This window comes from Mus caroli, chromosome 3 (genome assembly GCF_900094665.2).
Source record: "Mus caroli chromosome 3, CAROLI_EIJ_v1.1, whole genome shotgun sequence".
Classification (NCBI taxonomy): domain Eukaryota; kingdom Metazoa; phylum Chordata; class Mammalia; order Rodentia; family Muridae; genus Mus; species Mus caroli.
Genome location: NC_034572.1, coordinates 79,349,020 through 79,375,806, shown reverse-complemented (window position 1 = coordinate 79,375,806; position 26,787 = coordinate 79,349,020). Strand labels below are relative to the sequence as shown.

Below are 26,787 nucleotides of genomic sequence, written 5' to 3'. Positions count from 1 at the left end.
AAAAAAAAAAAAAAAAAGCCTATGTTAACCTTTAATTGTTTATCATATACTGGGACAAAGACAAGCAAGGGTTCTATAGAAAAGGCATTTCCTTCAAAGCGTTATTATGCTGGGGTTGTATTAACTATCAGCTTCATCAGGGGATGAGAATGAAGTGAGTCCACAGCGTGGAGGTTCTATATTCAACCCCAAAAGGGAAGGCAAACCTAAACACATCCCAGCACACACGGGCACATCCATCAATAAAACTAGATAGAGAGCCATACAGGAAAGAAACACACTGCTTCCTTTTTATATTATTGCTCTGCTGGCCTCTGCATTAAAATATAGTCAGTTATAAACATGCAGCTCTAGTTACAAATATATTTACATACTCTTCAACTTGAGTTCTGTGCACTAGCAGTGTAAGCTATGGATGGAGCTTTCTTATCCTCACAGCGCCTCAGTTTCTCCTTTGTAAGGCAGCAATTGTGTTACCTAAATTTAAAGGTCTGACTGAGGGTTAAACTAGTTAATACATGTGAAATGCTTAGACAAATGCCTAGCAAGTCAGAAGCACTCAAGAAACACCAGAAACTCATTCAATAGCCAATATGAATGAGTTTTCATTACGTTTTAACTTCCAGTGAATGGCTATCTATAGTGTTGTGATCTAAGGACAAGTCTTTGGAGCAAACACTCAGGTCACAGTAAGAACACATATTACATATCCCAAAATCATACAGATCAAAGAGAAATGATTGTATCAGAATGTGATGTTCCTTTCTTAAAAAACTGCTTTATATTATCCAAAGTATCATAGAAAAACAAACAAACAAACAAACAGAAATCACAGGTAAAAATCTACAAAACAACCATCACAACTAAAACAAAATCCACCCTATTCCAGAACCACTTAGCCATTTTGTGCAGGCCAGAACTGCAAATCCCAAACATCATGGGACAGGACATGAAAGGACATTTGTTGTTTTGGTTTTTCGAGATAGGGCTTCTCAATATTTCCCTGACTGTCCTGGAACTCACGCTGTAGACCAGGCTGTCCTCAAACTCAGAAATCCTTGCCTCTGCCTCCCAAGTGCTGGGATTAAAGGCGTGCACCACCACCGCCTGGCTATGAAAGGACATTTGTAAGTGGAAGCCCACCTTACTTATCACATCAAGTAAAGGGAAAACAAAAAAGGCAATGGTGATTCTTAACTATACCAGAGAGGTAGGTAGAAGACAAAGTCAATGCTTATTTACAAAATAGGTTAAAATCACTCCACACTCTATTCGTGGTAAGGTCTGTCACGATTTCAGAGCAGCGATGATGCAGTAAAGAGCTGTGGGAGGGGATGGAGCTCCACCAATGGCTCCTGCTTCTTTGGCTTTGAAATTAGAAATTAAACTATGATGACTCTTCAAATATAAAAATATGCAATTTTCAACTCCTTTTCAACTTGACATAGACTTAACCTTTTCAACACTTTGACAATCTCAATCTATAATCACTGCAAAGACAGTGAAAATGTTTTTAAAGTTTGCATTTCTAAGAAGATCCTTTTTTTACACTGTTCCATTCATACTTTTCTGTGCTAAAAGATTGATCACAAAGAGGATTCAGAAGGAAGGGTGTTGATTATAAAAATGCAGTATCAGAAAGAAAATTCCCTGTGCAACATGGGAAAGCTTATCAAATAAAACTGTAGCTTCATGTCAAAGCAGCTCTGAAAACCAGCTTTGGGGAAATTAAATGGACATAAATAATTCGATACATCTTAAAGCTAGTCAGGCTACATTATCTACTTAGCAATAGGATAAGATCTGCTTATGCTTTAAATTACACTTTGCACCGAATCTCTTCTCAGATTTCAGGAGCTTATTTAAACAAATAGTAATGTCTGCTAAATGGATGCTTTGGGACAGATTTTATATAATTCTAACATAATCATCATTTGTATACATAGAACTTATTTATATACAACATGTTTTCTTGAGAACGTATGTATAAGCAAATATTTAGACACATATCACAAAAATTTTAGGAGATCTTTCTACTTCAAGCAATAAGGCAGTTTTATCAAGTAAATGGATATTATTTATACATAAAGAGTAGAATTTCCAAATATGCAATGCACTTATTTCCTTTTAAAAAATGTCATTAATTTCAAATCACCAATTTCATTAATAATGAATGGAGCCGTCAGCATGGTGGAATTCTATTTTCGTGGCTTGAATGACAGCAAAGCATCTGAAGAATGGCCGGTCTTCAGGAGAGGAGGTCGGGTGTTTTTATTCATAATTTAATTTTATATTTTACTTATTCACTTTACATCTGTTCACTGCCCCCCTCCCAATCACTCCCTCCCACAATCCTTCCCCCAGAGGAAATAATTCTGTTTCTAAAATTCCCCACTTCCTATAAACAACAGTGCATCTCACTACTGAACAGGGAGCACTTGCAGCAGTTTCTGAAAGTACTTTTTATACATAGTCCTTTCCCAACCAAAGGTAAAATCTTCTCATAAATTCTCAAAGTATAAAAAATGGATACCATTAGAGTTGAAGGAACTGAAGATGATAAAGTCACTAAATTATGTGTTTGTGTGTGTATGTGTGTGTGTGTGTGTGTGTGTGTGTCTATGCATGCTTGTGTGTGTGTGAACACATGCAGATGTGACTGTCCTTGACTGTTTGGGGACCAGAGATTAAATCAGCATCAAGATGGTTTTCTCAAATGTTTTTCTACTTCATATTTTTGTTCAGGGTCTCACTGAGTCTAGAGCTCACATTTGATCAGACTAGCTGTCCAGCAAGCCTGGGGACTGTTGTCTGTACCCCAGCCCTGAGCTTCCAGGGTTATACAGACCACCATACCTAGTAAGATCTGGAGTCAGATCCTCACGTTTGCACAGCAAGCACTCTCCTTACTAGACCTTCTTCCCTGACCACGTAAGATATTTCTTATACCTTTGCTTCTGTTATGTCCATGTTTTTGTGGGTGTTATCATATATGGCTGGAGACTAATGAAAGTAACTTTCTGTTTTGATTTAGCTGGCCTCCTTTGCACTTCAATATAACAAAAATCTGAAAATGAGAATTGTTGTTGATCATCCAGTGGGGCATAGAAACAACCTTACATATATGGAAATGAAAATCATGATAATATTATTTAAAGTAATATTTTACCCATGGAAGAAAAATTAGATGATACATTCCTTAGAAATGGCAATAATAGGGCTAAAGAGATGGCTCAGCCATTAACAGCTAGGTTCACAACAACAACAACAACAAAAGAAATAGTAATAACATATAAGAAAAATGTAATATGTATAAAGAATTCTGTCAGAAATTTCTGATTGAAAATAATGTCTGACAGCATTCTTCTGATTGTATTTCAGTGAATATTCAAAACAAAATCATGTAGCTTATTTAATACAGAGAAAGCAAAATAAAAGGTACAGGATTATGGAGGGAGTCTATTGTACTGGCCTACCAAACAGTTCATCACCCAGATCAAAGTAATACAAATTTCATTCACTACATAGCACAGTAAAAATAAACTGGCATCTGTAAGTAGGCTTTCCCATCTTATTAGGTTTAGTAATAATTTTCATATTAGAGAAAATAGAAAGGAAAGCTTTACTGCTTCTGTGCTACTAGGATCAAACAAAGCAAGTTACTCTACCACTGGACTATATTCTGAGCCAAGGGAAAAATTTTAAGATTATAACAAATTATGAAATGCAGGGAGTCTATGGGAATTTACATTTCTAGAAAAAGGGAAAAACAAAAGCAAAGATACAAGTGGTATATACAAGGTATGTGACAACTAGAATTTGAACAAAGATGGTTACAAAAGCTGAGGAAAAATTGCTAGATAGAGCAAAGATCATATCTTAAATGCTACTGTTTATCAGTAGGAAAATGTCAACTTCTGCACTGATGACACTGCCTTTGAATATACCAGGAATTACTCTCCAACATTCCTGATGTTCACCATGCCTAGGACGGATAAACAGAATATCTTGTCCTGACACCAGGAAGCAAACTGGATGGGTGAGCAAACTTTTCCCAGGAAACCATTTCTGTGAAGAAAGGGAGGGCAAGGAGCAAGGTATCTGACATTCTGAAAAGTTTTTACACATTTATTAAGCAGTGGGAAAACAAGAAAATGCCCAGTGGAAGATATGGAAGCACTGTGAGAGAATGAAGGAACCCCTCAGGAAAGGGACCAAGACAATGACTTCACTCCAGATGTGAAATATGGCAGAGAAGCTAAGCTCTGAAGTCAGCAAGACTTCCTGCATCTGGTGATAAACTAAGACTGGCTATGGATAGGAAACTTGTAAAAATCAGGTTTTCAGAGGATCCACCCAGATGGGTTGTGATCCCAGCATTGTAGAGGCTGTGGGAGCACAACTGGAGGGTGAGGCTGATCCGACTGACATAATGAATTCCAAGCCAGCTTGAAAAAAATACAAAAGGAGGATCCACATGCTCCTGGTTGAAGAGTTACCGAGGACAAGAGGTAACACACAAGCCCAGCAAGCTGAAGCAGGAGGTCTCTGGGTTTGGTAGGAGAGTTCTGCTCATGCCTTTCCTTAGTTGCTTTGTTAGATACAAATGAAATTAGGAGATTTTAACGAAAGACAATGTTTCCTTGAATGCATATGAAAAAGGAGTACACCAATTGTTTAACTTGTTATCTAATTTGTTATAAAAGTATTTTTAAATTTTATGCTAAGTAGCAAAATATATTTAAAAGGTAAAAAATATATTATAGGTAAAACGGCATTAAAAAGTTTTAAAACTTGTGTGAAACGAATCAAATTAATTGTTTTAATGAAAGACAAACATTTTTCAGATAATTACTAAAAATATTACCTTGGACAAATCTCTGAAATTGCTTGGCAAGGTAAGATCTAATTCTTCTGACTCATAATTAGTGATGACCCAGGGAAACACAGGATACTGATTTAGGTCATTATAACTCCGCCCTGGTAAGGAAAAAAATACCACTTTTAATTTACTGTAAAACATGAAAGATTATTAAAAGTAAAAAGAAAACCTAATAATTTGGGTGTCATGAGCTTTAATATTTGTTACCTCATTTGGCCTTTGAAATCACGAAGTGAAACTGGTATCCTTAGTATTACACACGTGTTTTGATGAAAATGCGTCGGCTCAAAGGTTCAGTGCTTCCCCCGAGTCACATGACTAGTCATGCTGAAAACGGACTCAAATTCACCTGTGTGGTTTAAAGCTTACGTTCTGTCAAACTAACTAGACTTTGTTATCTGAAAGCCAATTCCAAATCAAATGCCCTTTGTGCAGCAAGGGAGGAGCTGGGAAGTGAATCTATGACACTTAGCAGGCTAAGTACATGCTCCACCACTGAGTACACTCACAGCCACAAAAGCATGTTTATTAAGGCTAAAAAGGAATTTATTCTGATAGAAAAGTTCAAAATGACAATCATTTTCTCTGTTGCCAGTTAGTTATCAACCAACTAACCAAATATTCACCAATTTTCAGTTAACCAACCAGGCAGTCAGCCAACCAAGCAAGGTGAGTAACAGTCCATTTGTGTAACGTGAGAATCCAGTACTAAGCAACCCTGAGATCCTGCAGCACCTTCCTGACTGATGCTCTGGAAATGATACACAGCACCATCACTCTCGCTCTGCCCACCCGAATGCTCTTCAACACTCACCTGGAAACCAATGATGTATTTACGGGCACACTGAGACTCACTGCAGATATGCATGCTAAGGATGGGCAGCCTTTGTGCATTACATACCAGTTTTCTGGGAGTCGCCATTATAGGGAAGTGGAAGAGTGCGTGGGGTAACTGATTCTGCCATCAAGATGCAAGCATGTGAATCCTGGATCTACTGTTTATCAATCTATAGCCTATTTTTTGAACTTATATTGAACAGATCTTATAGCTGAAGTACAAGGGGGAAGAGGCCATTAATACTGATTAATATTAATAGTGTTTATTTTAATCTTCTCTCTCAAAGATATTCTGACAGCATAACACACAGCTGAATAGTGAAGTAATTCTCTATACACACTATTGACATCCAACCTGATGGGGTTAACTAGGTTTCTCTATCTTGAGATTGAATAAGCTTGAGGCTTATTCGGACAACTTAATGATCTGTGAAGTCTTGAAAACTTGTAGGTGTACCATGTGTGCAGGGGCCCTCGGAGGCCAGAGGAAGCCATTGTATCACCTAGATCTGGAGTTACAAGTGGGTTGTAGACACCTGATGTGGGTTCTGCAAACACAGTACAAGTTCATACCTGCTGAGCCTCTGTCCAGCCTCATCTTTCAAAATTTTAACAAGAGGAACACTTTTAATTCAGAGGATACTATGTCATCACACTGTTACAGTCTTAATTTATAGAAGTCCTTTTCTCTCTCCTTCAGTTTCTACTTCCTTGATACAATTTAGATATTAGTAGGCAGTAGTAACTCCTTCATAATGTCCTATCTGGATTAATAATCCCAATAATTAAAAACTCACTGAGTGTAAACTGCTCAGTGATTAGACTTTAATTATATTAAACTGAACACAAAGCTACTAAATACCTACTGACTGTATGTATCATGAGAGTATATGAAGCTACATGTGGCACAGGTAGCTATAAAAGAAATATTAATGATATCTAACCCATATGCTGGAGTACATTCTAAACAAAATATTAATTCTACTTTTGAAGAATTTCTTTATATAAAAGGATTTATTTAAACGAGACTATAATCACTTCTCACCCTTTTGGCTAAGATCAAGTGTAAATGAGACTATAGGAAATCAGAAGCTGTGTGAGAATAGGGGCCCCTTCCTTCATTGAGAGTTATTTTTTCATAACTGTTACTAGGCATTCACCTGCATTTAGTTAACTGACTTACTACATACAAAAATGCCCATTAAATGTGCAAATCTTCCCATCCCATAGTGTTTAAAAATTCTTCAGTTAATAGTTATATGATTACTATTAATGTCAACATACTTCTTCACGCTTTACTCAAGCCTTGTTCTAACTACAAGATGGCTTCCCTGTAACTGACAAAACATGAATGTGAGCCCTTCAACTTCCCACTTTTCACAATACTCTGTTTTCTCCACTTCTCAAGCAGAAACTTCTCTTCACTAACAGCAATTCCTTCCCCCAAGGCCTTGAATTCCTTCCCATCATAACCTGACTCATACTTCCTCTTTCCACTTCTCAGTGTCTCCCTGCTGCCTTACCCACCTTCCCTCTCCTATCAGTTTAGAAAACTATTGAATGGATCACAGGGCCCCCAATGGAGGAGCTAGAGAAAGTACCCAAGGAGCTAAAGGGATCTGCAACCCTATAGGTGCAACAACAATATGAACTAACCAGTACCCCGGAGCTCTTGTCTCTAGCTGCATATGTATCAAAAGATGGCCTAGTCGGTCATCACTCGAAAAAGAGGCCCATTGGACTTGCAAACTTTATATGCCTCAGTACAGGGAAAAGCCAGGGCCAAAAAGTGGGAGTGGGTGGGTAGGGGGATGGGGGGGGGGTAGGGGGTACTTTTGGGATAGCATTGGAAATGTATATGAGGAAAATACCTAATAAAAATATTAAAAAAGGAAAAAAATTAAAAAAAAAGAAAGCTATTCTATAGATAAACTTCACACCTGACTCCACCTATATAATCAATCATTTATGCTTGCTTTGAAATTGAGTCCCCATCAAGTAACACAAAGTCCCCAAGCACCATATTTTCATCCTCCCTCCTATATCCTCATGATAGTTTCTCTGCATACTCCTGGCTGTTCTGGAACTTGCTCTGTAGAGCAGGCTGGCCTCAATCTTAGAGGCCCTGTCCACAGAGTGCTGGGATTAGAGGCGTGCCACGACTACCCAGCTTATAATCATTAATTCTCCCTTACTTTGCAGAACATTGGGCTCTCAAGACATCCAGTTCACTTTATTCTCCTCTTCTGTTAATGCCAAGATTACCTTCTCTGTTCTCTTTCTTTCTTCCCTCTCTCACATACCTGCTCCACACTCTTACTACTTTCTTACCAGCTGCCCTGCTTATCTCATCTCTTCTTAGCAATTTCCTCTCTACCAACAAAACCCAAAGCCCTGCTTCTAGATTTTGAATATTCTATGGCTTCTGTCAAATGCTCTTTCAGATATTTCACATAGATGTCTTGCCAGGGCAGGAAGATCACCATCCTTCACTAGATTCCTGTTAATGGAATCAGTCTCCCAACAATGAGAATTAGAAGCCAGTAAGTCTACTCTGACAGTCTCGTCTCATTAACTGATTACCGCTAGTCAGTTGTATGTCACATGGCTGTTGCTTATAATCTCCTAGAGTGAAAGCTATTGTCATTTCTCTAGTGAAGGTCTTTATTACATTTACAGGTAATTGCTCCCTAATTTTGCACTCTGCATAGTCTCTCTACCCCAGTTTACCAACTTACCTAAAAGTTCCATGATAATTTTTATAGCTCTAATAACATATATTCTTAAAACCTTCCCAAACCTTCCCAATGAACTTCCTGCTAAGTCAGACTGAAGATAATCTACCACAATATCTCCATACTAAATTAACTTTTCTTATATTTAGAAGTAATCTGCATTATGTTCACATATAGTTTTTTTTTCACATATAGTTTTGAGAACACAATTATACCACTGACTTTTCTCCAAACACTATACTTTGTATTTCCCATCTTTGTGTGCTTGCCTTACACAGTCTAATCTCTGACCTCCCAACCTCTTCTGTCACGGTAACATCTTTACACGTCCAATGAAAGCTGTGTTTCTTCTCTGCCTTTTCTAATTCTCTTACTACACATGCTTGAAATCTATGTTCTTTTGCTCTATAATCATAGTTTAAGCATCTCTAATTCACGAATCTGACACACAAAGCATTCAGGCACCAAGTTCCAGTCTTTCGAGCACTTTGGATTTGAGTGGTTGAATTCAGGGAGCTTACCTCATAACCCATGCATACATTCCAAACCTGAGGAATCCCAGCACCTGCAATCATTCCTGTCCTAATCATTTCAAATGAGGGACATACAACTTGCACTGACACTGGTAAGTAAAGTGACTTCTCTGAAAGTATAAAAAATACCTTTTCTTTTTGTTTATCTTTTGTGTCTCAATAAATACCATGCCAGTTTGTTGAAATGACGTACAAATGTCACTCTAGTAGACTTCCTGTTTGCTTATTTGAGGTGCACAGTATGGACATGCTTTATTCTTCAAAGTAACAGTTCCACCGAATGACTTTCCATATTGCATGACTATACTCTTGTAAGGGCTATCCAATCCTTACATTTTCATGTTAGGGTCTTAATCAACATTTCTTTAGCTACCATACCTACTGTCTCATCAGGTTCTGAATTTTATACTGTTTTTCATTTCTACTATTTCACAGTAGTCCTATTTCTTTTTGGAAATTTTTAATTCTTTTTTTAAAACATTTTTATTTATTTATTTAATATTTTTTATTACGTATTTTCCTCAATTACATTTCCAATGCTATCCCAAAAGTCCCCCATCCCCTCCCCCCCCCCACTCCCCTACCCACCCATTCCCACTTTTTGGCCCTGGCGTTCCCTTGTACTGGGGCATATAAAGTTTGCATGACCAATGGGCCTCTCTTTCCAGTGATGGCCGACTAGGCCATCTTTTGATACATATGCAGCTAGAGTCAAGAGCTCCGGGGTACTGGTTAGTTCATAATGTTGTTGTACCTACAGGGTTGCAGATCTCTTTAGCTCCTTGGATACTTTCTCTAGCTCCTCCATTGGGGGCCCTGTGATCCATCCAAATAGCTGACTGTGAGCATCCACTTATGTGTTTGCTAGGCCCCGGCCTAGTCTCACAAGAGACAGCTATATCAGGGTCCTTTCAGCAAACTCTTGCTAGTGTATGCAATGGTGTCATCGTTTGGAGACTAATTATGGGATGGATCCCTGGATATGGCAGAAATTTTTTATTTTTAAGTAGCCCCCTGTTCATATGTGAAGTTGCAAATTTTAGTAGGAATCTACTTTCTTAAGAGATTCAAACAGCAATACAAATGATCTGCTTATCCCAATACTAAAAATAATCTAAGCATATCACAGTGGACATTTGTTCCCTAAAATAACTCAAGATGTGCATTTAATTTACCTGCTATTGTGTTGAGAAACATCAAGTACTCGAAGTTTGAAATCTCTCTGTGCTGCCACCGCTGTGTCATATTTGAAGCTTTGAATAGCTGACGTGGAGTGGCTAATGAAATACGCCTGCAAAGAAGAAAATTTGAGATAAAAGTAACTTAATATTAATTATACCATAATAATAAATCATGAATTGTCTGTACTCACTCAGTATTCTTAATGAAACCTATAACTCTGAAAATTAGTATCCATGTCAGATCAATGAATATTAGTAATGTTTCCATCTACAACTGAAAAATACCAACTGATTTGTACTAGCCATAAGCATACTATTTATTTTCTGCTCATTCAGGTAAGGAGTCATAATGTCACTGTAATATTTGGGTTGCATACAGGTTGATTAAAACAGTATGATCAATGACTCTATAGGTTGCATAAATTGTATTCATGTGTCTACCAGCTTTATAAAACATCCATTAAAGATTAAACATATACATTATAATTTAAAATATTGTATTTTCTCAGATCCTGTAGCAAGGGTAAAGAGAAATCTAAGTAATTTGTATGATAGAAGGAAGACAGGAATTATTGGGATTTTTTTTTTAATGTCGTTCCTTAGAAGACACAGTTAGAGAAATGTAAACTCTTGGATACAATTGGCTAGCAGAGAAGTAGTGGGAAACAGGAGTGGAATGGAGAGGTAGATGTGCAGGATCAATTAAAACATCTGATGCCAGGTCTCAGAGGTCAGTAGTATCATGGTTCTTCCTATCACCAAGAGCCAAGCAATTACTTACTGAAAAGATTTACTGAGGCATAGCTCAAAACTACAATTATTCATTCTAAGAGTATAAAACTCAAAGACTTTAGAAAACCTTAGCGTTTTGTTTTGTTTTGTTTTTTATTATTAGCACAATCCACTATTTAGCACTTTCTTTACAACAAAACCACTTTCTCTGCATTTATAGTTAATTCCCTTTCCAAGTCCCACTTCGAAGCAAAGAGCAGGCTACTTCCTATAGCTCTGCCTTGTCTGGCCATTTCCTACAATAACACATGGCACTATGGTTGTCTATCAGTCTTCTCACTCAGTAATTTTTTTTGAAGCCCAACAATGATTATATAATTAGTCATTTTTCTTATTGCTTTGTAGTATTCTATTGTATGAATACAGAAACTATATTTTATATAATTCAGGCACACTTCAACTGCTTCTATAGTTTTATGCTGTTGTGATTGTTGCTACTGTTGACATTCACATATACATCATGGAATGAACATGTTTTTCATTTCCTTTGGAGAGATTCTTAGAGGTTGAGTACCTGAATTGTAGATTGAGTTTCTCTGAAACTGCTTACCAAACTATGAAACTCTTTTCCAAAGTAGTGGGACTGCTAAATATTCTAATAAGAAACACAGGAATAGTCCACACATCCTTGCCAATACCCACTATGAGTTGTCTGTGTTCTTATTCAAGTGGAAATGCCTCTCCTGGTTTCAGTGTCCAGTGCTGAGAATCCTGCTGTGGTGTGGCCACTTGCTAACATAGTCTCTGTCTGCTGTGTTGGTGATTTTTTTTGTTCTTTTGAGAATATTTTATCAGTTTGTTGAAATACTTTTTTATTGCTAGTCAGTGCAGAGTTTACAAATATATGCCAGATTTTGTCATATGTTTTTCTTTGAGGTTTTGGTAATTTTATTTATTAAGCAATATATACATATATTTATTTCCAGACTTAAACTTATCTGCATTTCTAGCTATTTGAAATGATTTATCCATCCTACTGAATCTGGTTTGGTAAATTTTGCTAAGGATTTTCTGTAAGTGTCCACAAGAATTACTGACCCACAATTGTCTGTTTTCTCATCATGAGGTGCACTGCCCATACAGGGTGAGTCAGGAGGTGTTTTACTAGGTTTGTTCCACATACTTCTGCTATAATCTATATTATTCCCCTTATTCCACTGCATTTGAATTTAGGTCACTCTTCAGTTTTCTAAAGAAAGCTTTGGAGACTGAGGTGAGAGATTTCTACCTTTCAGATAACAATGGCTAAAGTACTAAAATTTCTCTCTTGGCTTCAGTCACATGTTTTAATTTGTTGCAGCTTTGTTGTAGAAGGTCTCAAATCACTACCCTCCTCGGTCCTATGAGAAGAGGGGTTGCTAGGCACAGGAGGTGGCAAAAACACCAACTGATGGCAGAGCATGGCTGCCCCACAAAAAGAACAAAGCACCAAACCCAGGGGCTCTCTGAAGGCTGCGACATGAGGTAGGTAAGAAAGGCATTCTCTCTCCCCTGCATGTCCTTTAGTGCCTCACTGTAAGGTAGCTGCTAGAACCTGTTGTGGTGGTTTGAATGAGAATGGCCCCCATAGGCCATATATATGATTACTTGGTCCTCAGAGGTTGGAACAGGGGTTAGGAGGTGTGGCCTTTTTAAAGAAGGTGTGCCACTGCTGGTGGGCTTTGTCAAAAGCTCATGCTTTCTAGCTGCATATGTAGCAGAAGATGGCCTAGTCGGCCACCAATGGGAGGAGAGGCCCTTGGTCTTATGAAGATCATATGTCCCAGTAGAGGGGAATGCCAGGGCCAGGAAGCAGGAGTAGGTGGGTTGGGGAACAGGGTGGGGGGAGGGTATAGGGGACTTTGGGGATAGCATTTGAAATATAAATGAAGAAAATATCTAATAAAAATGTTTTTGTTTTTTTTTAAAGCCCATGCCTTTTACTATAGTTACTTTAATGGTGACAATCATTGGGATGTAGCTCTACTTCCTCTTGCTGTTCTAGTTTCTCCTAGATGAAATCACTCCCTATTATGGCTCCTAATCTCATGCACAGGAAACCTAGTCCCCAGGTTTGTACGTATTATTTTATTATGTTCTGGAATCTAATTTCCTATTAGCATTTGCAACTGAGCATTTCTTTTGGGTTTCACTTTCAGTATAACTAAAACCAAGCTTATTTTCTCTCTGCTTCCTTCCTGTAATCTCAACCATGAAGACAAAAGCATAGAGAGCCCTCCACAACCATCCTTCTCTAGTGCTGTTGACTTCAGGAGCTCACGCTGAGACTTGAGAAGACATACTGAACTTCTACCTTCTCATATCAGCCTCCAAATCTTACAAGTTATATTTGTAACTCTCAAATCAGGATGCCTCTTCCCACTAACATTACCACTGCATTCTGTTAGTAAGTGGACTTTTACATCAGTCTCTTACTCCTACTCCACACTCTCTTCCTAAGTCATGGGGTCCCACCGTTAGTTGCCCTTTAATATTTTTCCACTCTGCCTTGTTTCTAGGCTTCTGTAAAACTGTCTCCTCCTTCAATGCTGGACTGGTTCTATTTCTTGAGATAAAACATAACAGTCACGTTGGAATACATTTAATCAGCTTATCCAAAGAAACCCATCTCTACAGCTACTTAGTTCACATATTTGTTGTTGTATCTATGGACAACGGGGTGTCTATGTTGTATATTGCTGAGTATTTCTGACATAATTTAAGGACTGAAAATCTATTTAGGAAATTAATGAATGAATTAAGACTTTTATCTTTCACTGACTGTGATAAAACACCAGAGTCCTAAGGTATACACCTAGAGGAGATAAAAAGATGTGTGTGTGTGTGCGCGCGCGCGTGCTAAGGATTGAACTCAATGTCATTCTTATGCTATGCAAGTTATCTACCAGTGAGTCCTGTCCTAACCATGAAATTATTCATGAAATGATATCATATAGTCTAAATCAATTCTGATAGTGTAAAACACCTATCTAATCCATAAGGGATTTGCTATTTTCATATAAAATAAACGGAGGCACTTAAAAAATAAGTCCATAAGAACTTGTACTTAGTCTTTTTCCTGGGAGCTGAGCCTTCCTTAGTGACTCACTCGAGGTGAATATGGTGGAGCAGAGATGACAGTGTTACTATCAAGGGTATGTCACAGAAGTTCTGTGGCTTCTGCATCACTTCCTCTTGGTGTGTTTGCTATTCCCATGTTCTGTACTCATGAAATAGCAGATAAAGAGACTGTTGAGAAACTGAGGCTTACTACAGAGAGGAGACGACAACGATTTCTACTTCTAGGGGAAAGTCCTACTTAAATCTGGCCATTGTTTGCACAGGACAAATCAATTGCATCTGTGACAGGATATTGCCATGACATATGAAACAAACAAAAATGACTACTAGTTCAGGGCAGAGATATGACCCAGTGGTAGAGTGGCTGATTAGAATGCTCACAGACCTAGGTTTGATTCCAAGCACCACAAAAGCAGTAAGATCAAATGTTTCAACCCAACCGCTCGGCATGCTAAAGCAAGCTGGCCTCTCCTACTCAGACACACTTTTCAACTAATTTGGAAAAACTCCTGTGTTTGCATTTCACCAGCTTTTAAATATGTTAACTCCGCTGTATTAGCAGTGAATGAATTATAGAGAAAAATTATAGGCTTAACATAGCTAGCTTACCAACCCTCAGTAAAAAGACTCCTCCACTCTCCCAAGTTCTATAAAATGAGATATTCTGTGTACTAAAAACTAGAAAACACTGATGGGAGAAACCAAACAAGATGTATGAGAAAATCTATTCTATGTCACGGATTGCTTAAATGTCCTTTTTCCTTTGTCTAGCTAGGGAGATCTATGTGTTTGTTTTAAGTTTTTCAAAAGAATCAGCTCTTAGCTTCACTAATAGTTTCTAAGAATTTTAAGGTCTCTATATTACTTATTTCTGCTTTGGACCTTACTTTCACTTTCATTCTAATTTTGGGCTTACTTTGTTTTAAAAATTAATATCAGTGGCCTGATAAAAGGGCCACTGAAGGGCTAATAAATAAAAAAAAAAATCAACCCCAAATTATGGGTTATACCAAGTATGCTGTGGAAAGGGTTAAGGACAATTTAAAGAACTCAAATGTGATAAACGAGTCGTTCGTTCTATAGAGTAGGACTAAGGATGACCCTTGAAAGCACTTACTCTGCTATGCACAGAAGTATGTACCTGATGAGAGTACTTAAGGTTCACACACTGGACAGCCATTATCTCAGGCAAGAAATACAAGCACCATGTCATAGGCCTTCTTCATATATACTTTGAACTATCACTCTCCAGAAATGAGTTATGTCCCGGCAGTAACCTTAGGCCCTGAGTCAGGTGTACTGGTTCAGAATATTACTTAAACAGAGGGGACTGCCATTGCTTCCATCATTAAATGCATTACTGTTGCTGAATGTGACAAACATTCGCTCATTCACTGTAATAGATTCCACTGTATGAACAAAGCACATTGCTGATTTTCCTGATGCTAATGAGCTTGCGTTCAGTTTGAGCCTATCATAGACAGTACTCATATGAGCACTGCTATGCACACTTTGTGATAAATATGAACAGGTGTATCTGTAGGACCTGTATTTAGGACTAACACAGCTGGATTATAGGGCATGTAGGATTTGCTGATGTGAAGCCTTTGTTTTCAGTCTCCAAACTGCCTGTACCAATTTACATCTTTTGTATGCAACATTCCATTCACTTTCCATCTGAATAATACTTGGATATTATTTATTTTTCTGGGTTTTGCCATGTTGATTAAAATATAGTGGTATCACTTAGAAATACATGCCTTTTCCCCCAAGTCCAAAGCATAAATGAAACTTTCTGATAATGTGCATCTGCATGTGTGTGTGTATGTATGTGTGTGTGTTTGTTCATGTACACACAAATGCTTTTGGAGAGAGATAGAAACCTTTTTCTTATAGTATTTGCACATATGTTCTTTAAGGGATACTGCACCTGTTTATATTACGATTCAGTTGACTAAAAATAAAACACAACGCTAACAACCATCATTTATTAAGAAACAAAAGTCAGAACAAATGCAAATATTAATACGTGCTAATTACTAAGACTTTAATCAGAATATTTCTTTTATTTATTTGTATTTTCAGTTAACACAGTACCTGGTCTGAGGTAATCCAAAACTGGTTCCCACACCAACACGAGGTAGATAGTTCACCACTTTCTTTACGGTGGCAGGGTCTGGAAAGTTGAACATTACAGCAACTACAACAAGTAAGTTTTAAAAATTAGAATATAATAAAATTCTTCTTGGAAAAATGACTGGGTTTTTTTTTTGGGGGGGGGCAGGGTTTCTCTGTGTAGCCCTGGCTGTCCTGGAACTCACTTTGTAGATCAGGCTGGCCTCGATCTCAGAAATCCGTCTGCCTCTGCCTCCCGAGTGCTGGGATTAAAGGCGCACGCCACCACGCCCGGCAGAAAATGACTTCTTGATTCAATAGAATGTTTACTCTTGGTTCAAGTATCTCAAATACAATCAGTAGTACATTCGAATGTTGTAGTAATAATCTTCTACAGATCATATTTGTTTCATTCAAAGACTGTGTTGTCATACACAAGCGTTTCAACGTATTTACAGAAAAAGTAAAAATTTTCTCCTTGCATAACATGAAGTTGAGATTATATAGGAACAAGTGTGAAAATACATATTCAATGTTCAGAACTCCAATATCTCTGCATGAGCTTCTACAACTATTTAAAATAAAACTAAATTTAAATTAAATTAAAATTTAAAGTTACATACCTATCATTAAAAGCTACAAATATAGCTAAAGAATAATCTATTCTATATCAAGTAATGGCCTATTAGAAGTCAATTTTCTTTATAATATTTTATTGTTTTTATTTTGCATATTAATGTCAACTAACATTTGTGTCTGGAAATAATAGTTTTCACTATGGCTCTTAAGCAAACTAAAAATGCTTTCTAATAATTAGACAATTACACATGGACTACAGCATCAAGAATCAACTAGCAATAAAATACATTTGATATGCTAATTTGAAAAGTCATATGAAATACTTACCTGTTTTTAAAAAAGATAGTCATACAATGATAAAATTTGTAAGATATTACTTTGTTTAGTCTCAAACTCTTACTTCTATATTAACAGTATCAGAAACACACGCATGCTACAAACTCATCCACAAGGTCGTCTTCTGCTTGGTCAAAAATACTCAAGGTGAAAAAAATTCATTGTGTTGCTGTAGCTTTTAAACAATGGATTTTTTTAAACAAGTTTATAAACAAAGAAACTTATAAAAATGCAAAGCTGCTGCTGCATGCAACCCTATTGCAATCAGTATATCATTCCTGTGGCAATTTCTGTCACATTATATTATAAATATAATTTTTTGATAGAAATTGAATGATTTAAAAACTCAAAACAAACAAACAAAAACCCCCCAAAACCCAAGTCTTTAAGCAAATAACAGATCACTCACCAAGTGCAAAGATACAAAGTATCTTGTAATGCTATATAGGTAGTGTTGAATTAGGGCTTCCTTAATACCTACTCTTATGTTCAATATTGGGGAGGAAAGAAAGAATAAACCACTGTAGGTTCTATCAGAAGACCTAGCTAAGAGGAGAGATGACAGAAAACACACAAACTCAAGGATGTCTACAGAAGTCTAAGGAAGGAAAATGCAGGAAGACAAGCAAGTGACCAATGCTGGAAGGTTGCCACTACTTCTGGACAAGACAGACTGAAATAAAGTGTAAGGTAACCTCTCAGTTACTCGTCTAGAGGAATAATGCTTGCATTAGTAACAAGTTGTGTGGGTTGGATAGGAGCTTATAAAAAAAGAAAAAGCTTGCCCCCTAAATGTGCTTATAATACCTGTCAACACACGCTAATAAACAGGGAGAAATGTGTGCATATATGTTTTTATGTAGAGATTTAAAACATGGAGATTATAGAACAAACAAATAAAAAACCATCAGCCTACATATATACAAGTTAGAAATGTAACAAAGACGCCAAGTTTTATATATTTTCCCTTGTGCGACTCCACTCATAAACATTTTTTCCTTCAAGTTCAACTTCTCTACCCTTGCAGTCTTGATGTATCTCATCCAGTTACATTTTAAATCCACAAGCAAAACTTTAGCTCAACTTTTAAAATTGGGACAAATTAGTAATTTTTTCTGACTTTTAATATAAATAGCAATTGGTTAGATAAAAGACAAAGTAAATACATTAATCATTTGTCGTATTTTGTCCCCAAATATAGCCACTTATTAGAAGTAATCAAGTAAGTACTGTAGACATGGAAACTCCACAGCTGATTCAATAGTTAAACCACAGAATATTCATATTTATAGAGAATTGCACCAATTTGTGAAATAGTCAGGAAAACAAAAGACCTACAAATTATTCTAAAAATGATTGGAGGGGAAGGGAATAAAAATCACATGACAGTCGGTGAGATCTAAGCGATGAGGTCAACAGGGCAGAGGGTAAACTACAGATCCGATCTAAATAGAAACAATATGGTGTGTTCAAAAATGACATCCCAAATCGGAGTAAGTTAGTTCTTTAACAATGTACTTCTGTAACGTATTACCTCTGTTTGCCATAAAGATCTCCAGAGCTGTATTTTGCAAAAGATAACGGCGAGAAAAGATTGATCTTATCTCTGTGAACAGCCATTTTCCATGCAGACCTTCTGTATATGCCAAGATCTAGTGAGAGAAAAGATAACCCCAATTAAGTCACAGTATTCCGTTCTGTTAGAGCTGTTTCCCTCCAATTAAAATAGAAAAGGCTCTATTAAAAATTTCTAAGAAAAATAACTTAATAGATAATGAAATAGTTTGAAAGGAAAGGAAGAAATTGGGTTGTAATTAGTGAAAGGGCAACTTAGATGAAAAAGTAGAGTGAAATTATTAAATCCCTACTTACAATTACACATTTGGGCTTTTAAAACAAAGTAATCTATTCTCAGGAAATTTATGTAGCTTTATTTACTCATTAATTTTAAAATCTTTTTAGAGAAACAACGTTTCAGACGAAGCTTCAAAAGTAAGAATTCAAATATATGACATATATGTTTTTGGCCACATATAGCAATGGATTTTTACAGATGTGACTACAATTTTCCCAGGGGTGTCTTTTACCTGCTTTAAAAATATGTGTTAGCTCACTGGTAAGGTAAAAAAATCAGAAAACACAAGATTAACTGTAGAAGGGGTTAAGTATCATTTTGTCAGTCAAAGCTAAACATAACCCTGCAAATTAAGCTCAGTGTAATCTCTCCATGGAGTGGGTGGCTGTCAGAGTAACTTGTTACAATTCCTGTCATCCCATGTGACAGACACAGTTGCTTAAAATGCTTTGCCAATTCAAGGTAATCCTGTCTTTAGTTCTAAGCCACAATGTTGCCTTGTTATTCAAGGTTTGTTTCCAAAAAAGATCATTTCAAAAGCTTAATTATGAGTCTGAAAGAAGTCAGATTCAGCATTTCTCCAAGAAAATAAAATGTCATTCCTATCAAGAGCTGATAAAAAATCTATGAGCTCAGTTAAGTTAAAAATTAAGATGAATTTCTGTAACTCAAGTCCCACTAAACAATACAAATGAACAACTTGTGATTATGATACTGTGTGACAGGGGCAAAGATGGAATGGACAAGAAGAAAAAATGAGCAGTGGTGGCCTACCCCACACCCCATCTGCTCACGTCCACTTCCCAGGCCTGGACCTATAGTAACCTATATTCTTCAATGCACAATGCAGCTTCTTAGAAACAAAACAAACAAACACACAAACTTACTTCATTCAGTTACTTTTTTCAACTTTTCTATAAGAAGTACTGTTTCTGGTATATGGGAAGTTAGAAAACAGATACAACTTTGAAAATTTCTACAAAATCCTTTAAGAATCAGACAAGTCCTTATTGCTCAATTTTGAAGTTGGCAATAAATGTTGTATTTCTCATTTCCACAACAAATACTAGGACAAACAAAACCCAGAGAAAGAAACAGCAAGTTCAGATTGGGGGCGGGAGGTTGTTTGTTTTGTTCTGAACTTCCTGCTTCCCTCTCTGCCTGCAGCATCTAGAATTCAGTTCTCACCTTCCCCACAACTGGAGATTTTCTCTTTATTTCCTCTAGCAAAACCAACCACTCCAGACGCCCCAAATGTTCTTTGTACCATCTCAAGTTATAATAGGTAACAATCATTTATTATCTGATTTTTATACACATGAGTTTACCACCCTGCATTTGTCTAAACAATATATTGTTAAGAATATATTATGCATTATAGATTTTATAAACTTATAATAATATATTGAATGATTCTAGTCATAAGTAAAATGAGGCAAGGTAAAGACTTGTTAAATATTGAAACAGAGTCTCTTCACAAGTTAGTGGCAGAGTCTAGTCTACTCCAAGTTTTCAAATCCCAAGGTCCAGAGCTTCCATTACATTCCACATTGTCATGCTCTTCAAAGGCATTTTACAGGCAGGAGTGTGCTGCACACATAAATCTCAGTACCCAGAAGGCTGAGGAGTGGGGATTGTGAAGTCAAGGCATCTCTAGCCTACAAGTCAATGGTCTGTCTCTAAAGGAAAAGGGGCTGTGATTAAAGTAGAACTTGACTCATAGAAATCTCAATAAACTATATTTCTTGTCCTTTATTTAGATTAACACTGAAAGGAGAGAACCAAAAGAAACAACAGAGTCCTATGCGTGCTGTGGCATGTGAGAAGTGTCCCAATCTGGTGTGAAAGTTCCATGTCTCTTAAGCATAGTAGTCTCTGGAGCATCTTCCTGCACAGACATGCTCACACAGGGCCTGAGCTACCTCACTCTAGAGTCTCCATTCATTAACAGAAACGAGTATGCTAACATGCTGCTCTTAACATTTTTAATATACACTGGTAGGTCTAGGATTCACCAAAATTCCACATGTATTCTATTGACCTAAACCACAGTGCCATCCCTCTTTAAAATGTGTTTTATTCTAACAAATATAATTGAAAATTCCACTAATTGACATAAGCCCCATGTATACTCAATCTTATAAAATCTTACACTTTTATCAAATTGTTGATAAATTTAAAAATTAAAGCAGTACGGTATCGAAATTCCGCACCTAACATTCCTGATCTACTTTTCCTTTCCTATAGCCCATCACTATCTTTGAGGTTTATCGTTCATACGTATGTTTCGATTACCTAATACATATTCCAAAAACTGAAGCCAGTGTTGCATTCTATGTGCCCAAACATGATATAAACAGTGGTATACTGAAAGTGTGCTTCCAAAGTTAAATATAAAGTCTCATAGTATTTTCAAACTCAGAAAAACAGAAAATTATGTACAACTGTCTAGGGACACAATTTTTAAAATCTTTTTTTAAAAAAAAGTCTAATTTAAACGAAAGTAGCAAATGGAAATACTGCTATAGTCAACTTATAGCTTAAAATAGAAATGGAGACTCCCCTAACTAAAGAATTTCTACCTGAAATTGTGATAATAACATTTCTTGAAAGTATTCATTAGGAAGATATGTCAGCTCTGGAAAGCAGCCGAAGCCTGGCTGAACACAAGGTTCATTTCTTACTGGAACAAGAGTTGTGTGCCTGGTCTGAGGCTTCACTTCAAAGTCTCTAGAGTTCAATTAAAACTGGATTAGGTAGAAGCAGACCCTTCTTTGGGAGTTTCTGTTCACTGGAACTCTACATATACTGACAGCACCCTAGACAGAGGTCTAGCCCTCCAATGAATCAGTTGCTATGGCAACCGTATCATTACCATTGCTCGGCAGTTATAACCCAGACTCTAGAATAGCTTGAAAGCCTAAGCCCACAGCCTTCTCTCTGAATTCTTACCACTTTGTTTTATAATTTTTAGAGTTATTACTGAATTTAACTTTTAAAAATAATTAGTTTTAACAAAGTTGATTTATATATTAAATCTTAAAGTGAGTGTGTTAGAATTTTAAAAAAATCAATATTTACATATAATATACAAATATACTAAATTTCTTCCTATTAAAAGCCAAATGCTGCTTCTATGAAAGGGTGTATATCATATTCTCCAAAAATACATGAATTTTTGATACTCTACATCTATAGCTTTCCAAAATTACATCAGAAAATTCTTTTACCATGCTACAGTTATTTTTAGCTTCAACATAAAGCATTTTATTTCACCAAAATCTTTTCTCATCCTCAAAAAAGAATAAAAATAGAAACTCACAATATTTACCCCAACTAGATGATATCTTATTTACACTTAAAAAAAAAGATTTGAAATATTTAAAGCTATGTTTGTTTCACTATAGGAAAGGAGCAAAGAGGGAAGGCCTTGTTACAAACAAAACACCTTCAGTAAAATTTAAATATTTTAATATTAGTCAAGAAGGGAAAAATTTAGGTGGAAAAGTATTTTATCTAAAATATAGGCAATAGTTACACAAAATCTGCATATAAAAAAATCACGAAGGAGGAGTCTATATAATTGAAATTAAGGACTATTTAAGGAACATACTATTAGTAAACTAGTCTAGTCACATTCACTTTTAAACACTTCCTAATTTCCTGAGTGGTTTTACTCACTCAGTAACAATATTGATTTCTGAATAATTTGGCAAAAAGAAGCACAAAATCATATAATAAATAGCAACCATAGTATTTGGAATTCCACAATAAAATGATTTTCAAACTATTTGGACATATTTTCTGTCAAGAGAGACGTTTGCAATCTAGTGTATAAACCAGAAACTAATGTCATCAAGTAACAACAGTGCTCCAACTTAATGTTAAGGGGATATTCCCTGTGTGCCAAAATTATCGACCATAGGTATAAACTATAGGCATAAGTCTTAAATTTGAGCATGGAAAGATATCAAATATTCAGAGTACCTTTAAAACCAAACACATGTTGAAACCTACTCTCCAATTACCTTACTCCTAAATATGCGTCAATACACTGTGTCTAACAACCACAATATGAGAAGAATAAGTTAAAAGAAATTTCACCAATTAGTTAAACATTGCATTGATGACGGTTTTATATTTTGCTGTATGTATCTCTGAAATAATATCAGAATGATCCTCCACTTTTCCTAATAGTAGTAAATTCAAGCTGTTTTAAGGATTTCCTTTTTAATATCCAACCATATGACTTTTAGTGTTTTAAATATAAGAATATAGCCTTGAGCAAAATATATAAAATAACAGCAAAATATAAACACTTTTTGAGAAAGTGAAAAAACACAATTGCTTCCAGTGGAGAATTTAAAATGCTAATTTTTGTTATAACTGACTATAACATTTAGAACGTTCCTAAAATCCCCCAAAGCAAAACAGCAACAAAACTGAAAGTCATAAATATGAACAAATATTACCTTTTAAATTATGAGTTATTATTTAATTTGCTTCATCTATGTATTTTTCTCCTGATACTAGTACTATGATTTAGCATAGCATTTTCCTTAACATTTTCACGGGTGACAAATTCAATTAAATATATTCATTACTCTAATGTTCTACTTGGCAGCTTTAGTCAGCATGAAAAATTAAAAATATATTAAAAAATGTTGTATGACCTTTGTATTGATTGGGCTAAAATGGCTTTAGCCTGGGTGTGGAAGATGGGGCAGTTGGGAGGGAAGACAGAAAAGCACACAAATGCACACACTCTTATGTTTTCTCTTCCAATTACTGAGGGAGATGATAAAACCACAGCAAATGATGTATCAGCTCATTTTATCTTATCGCTTTGGGGCTAGGTGACAATGAAGTTCATATTTCACTGGCTCCCATTGAAGATTGTGAAAATTACTTGCCCTCATGACCTGAAATTTCACTAGAAGACAGAAATTTCTCTTCTGCAAAGTAATGCAATTTTTCAGATGTCAACCTTTAGCCCAGCTTTAAAAATTAATTTCATTTATATTAACCAATGATATTGATATTTTCACAGAACGCTCTTTGATACATGAAGCACTGACTGGCAAATTGATGTTGCTCTAGATGGGCAAAACTATTTTACTTTAAGCTGCAGTGGCAGGCAGATTTATGGCAAACTGAAATTCCCATTTCATAACTTAATATTTGTGCTGGAGCAATGCACCTTTAAGCCTTTGGCCTGTAAATAATTCAGACTATTTACTTGGTTCTATTTTATTTTCAACATTCCTAAGCTTAAAAATAATTTACATTCTATAGGATGTATTATAAAATCCAGTTTAACTAGTAGTTTTTATATAGCTTAATGAGAAAAAATTCAAATGAAAGTAATGAACAAAAACAAAGAAAGTAATTATCTATCTTTAAACTAATTTTTATCCAGTTTTAAAAATGTATACCTGTAGTTTTGTGGATTTTTTTTTCTTAAGATAAAAATTCTAACTAGAACACAAAACATACTAGAGTACGGTCACGAGGAACATAGATGTTCTGTATTTGTTTTCCATAAACATACACGGGGAAAGAATTAGGTATAAAAATTGCTGAGAAAGAGCAGAATAAACTTAGAAACAAACCTGAGTCTAAATCAATATACTGGTGTCTGAAGATCTCTTTTAAATGGAAACATAAAGCCATGGTACAAGCTTATCGTGAAGACGGTGAAAGGCCTTCCCTCTGGTAGGAACAGGGGGGATGCAGAGTGTACCTTCAGCATAAAGACTTCAAAGTTTAAATTTAAAAGTTTATAGTCATAATACCACTAAAGGCTCCAGAGTCTGGTATGCTAGCATGTTGTTATGACCTAAACTTATAAAGAGCTTTTGAGCCATTCCTGACAATAATTATCACAGCAGACCTTCTCATTTTATTAATAAAAGCAGCATGGACATGTATATGTATGTTGTTAACATCAGAAAGGAGCTCAGAGAGCCACTTATTTATTTCAATTGTTTACACTCAAAATACTTTAATACATTATATCTTTTAAACTCAAAATCTCTCGTGCATTTTATGATGATGATATACAAATTATTTTTCTTCAAAAATATTTATTTGTTTGTTTGTTTATTCGATCTGGGGCTGGTAGTCTCAGGCTAGAATAGAACTTACTATGTGGTATACACCTAACCAGGAATGATCTCTTTTTATTAATTTATCTACCCAACTTACTTTTTGGGAAGCCGGGATCAAACTTGAGGTCCAAAACATGCCAGACAAGTATTCTACTGCAAAGACACATCCCAAGATCTTGTTCTTTCTGAGACAGGGTTTCACTGGGTGGCTTAGCAAACCCTGAACTCTCTATCTGTCAAGGATGATGGCCCTGATGCTGCCTGAACACTGGTATTATAGGCAAAGCACTGCTATGCCCAGCTTCAAAACTACGTATGGTATTAGACATATGTCTTAGACATATGGTTAGTATACTAACAGTGTCGTCAGTTAAGTTTTTTCATTGAGATTGGAAACGTTCAGTTACTTCTCAAAAACTGAGGGAAATAACATTGTTGCTACGTTCAAACTAAAAATTTTGCCCATTACTTAACAAACTGAGTTTCTATATTCATGAAATATTAACAAATTTAAAGTTAAATCTACTAATAAAACTCTACTATGACATACTGGTATATTTTATAATGTATAGTTTTTAACTAACAAAGAACTCTACGTTCTCAATTCTTTCTTCACACCCTCAATCTCAATGTCAAAGGTTTGTAAGAGCTTTATGATCTTCAAAGTACGGTAGGTTGGGTCTGGGTGGAAGAAAAGGGAATTGGCCCACTGTTTCCCGTTAGCCATGGGTGAGTAGCTTTCTCTAAACCATGATGGGCTGAGACCTTCGAAACTGTGGGCAAAATCAATCTTTTTTCTTCTTGCCCATCCAAGTTCCTCCCTTGATATCTGAACACATCTTAAGGGTACAGCAAGGTCAGCTATTATAAGGTGATATTCTCTTTGTGGCAGTTGAACTATAACACAGCCATTACAAATTTCTCTGGTACTCATGTTAACTAAATTAATTAAAGGGAAAAACTCCTTTATACCTTTAAGAATTTTCCTTTTGTTATTTAAAGTACCTAGCAGAAGAAATAAAAACAATACAAAGTAACAGAAAATTACATGGAATGTGCCTAAGCCCTCCAGAAAGGCTTCTGTTTGGAAAAGCTTTTCTCCTTCAGGCTGTCATCTCTGGGCATCCTATTTACCACTCAATTCTGTAGCTGGGGTTGCTTATAACAAACAAACAGTGTAAGTTCCTATTCATTGGGCATATCAAAGTAAATATTTTGCTCATGCTCAGCTTTCAATACAATCTTCCAAAAACTGTTTGTTTGTTTGTTTGTTTTTAAACAGGACTTTATGAACACAAGTTAAGCAGTATTTTTAGTGTTAGCCTCACTACACTGCATAAAATCATACAGTTCAACACACACCACTCAACTGCTGCTTATATTCTCCTGCATTTACAATGAGACTAGTTTAGGTAATTTTTCTACAAGTACTTAAAAACCAGAAAAAAGTAAGATATGGAATAACAGATGGAGGCTCAGCATCGCCTCACAAAATAACTATGATTGGTTTTTGTTTGTGTTTTGTTTTGTTTGTTTTGTTATGGGGAGCTTTGTTGTTGTAATGGAGTTTTGTTTATTTGTTGAGAAAGAACTTAATGTTGGGTGAGAAGGGAAAGTGGGAGGTTCTGGTAGGACTTTTGGGAGGGGGAGAATATAATCAAAATAGAGTTAAATTTATATGGGATTGCAAGCTTGTACAACCACTCTGGAAATCAGTCTGGCGGTTCCTCAGAAAATTGGACATAGTACTACCGGAGGATCCAGCAATACCT

At 36.1% G+C, this 26,787-nt stretch overlaps 1 protein-coding gene across 3 annotated transcripts in view; it reads right to left on the bottom strand.

Moving 5' to 3' along the window:
* Positions 1–26,787, bottom strand: part of Lrba (LPS responsive beige-like anchor protein) — a 591,176-nt gene that overhangs the window by 199,868 nt on the left and 364,521 nt on the right. For all 3 annotated transcript variants that reach the window (XM_029475138.1, XM_021158804.2, XM_021158805.2), the window contains exons 41-44: positions 18,585–18,702; positions 16,118–16,220; positions 10,163–10,278; positions 4,868–4,980 (exon numbers count right to left, since the gene is read on the bottom strand). In XM_029475138.1, the coding sequence (XP_029330998.1) occupies positions 4,868–4,980; positions 10,163–10,278; positions 16,118–16,220; positions 18,585–18,702 (450 nt within the window). The remainder of the gene's footprint in view (positions 1–4,867; positions 4,981–10,162; positions 10,279–16,117; positions 16,221–18,584; positions 18,703–26,787) is intronic.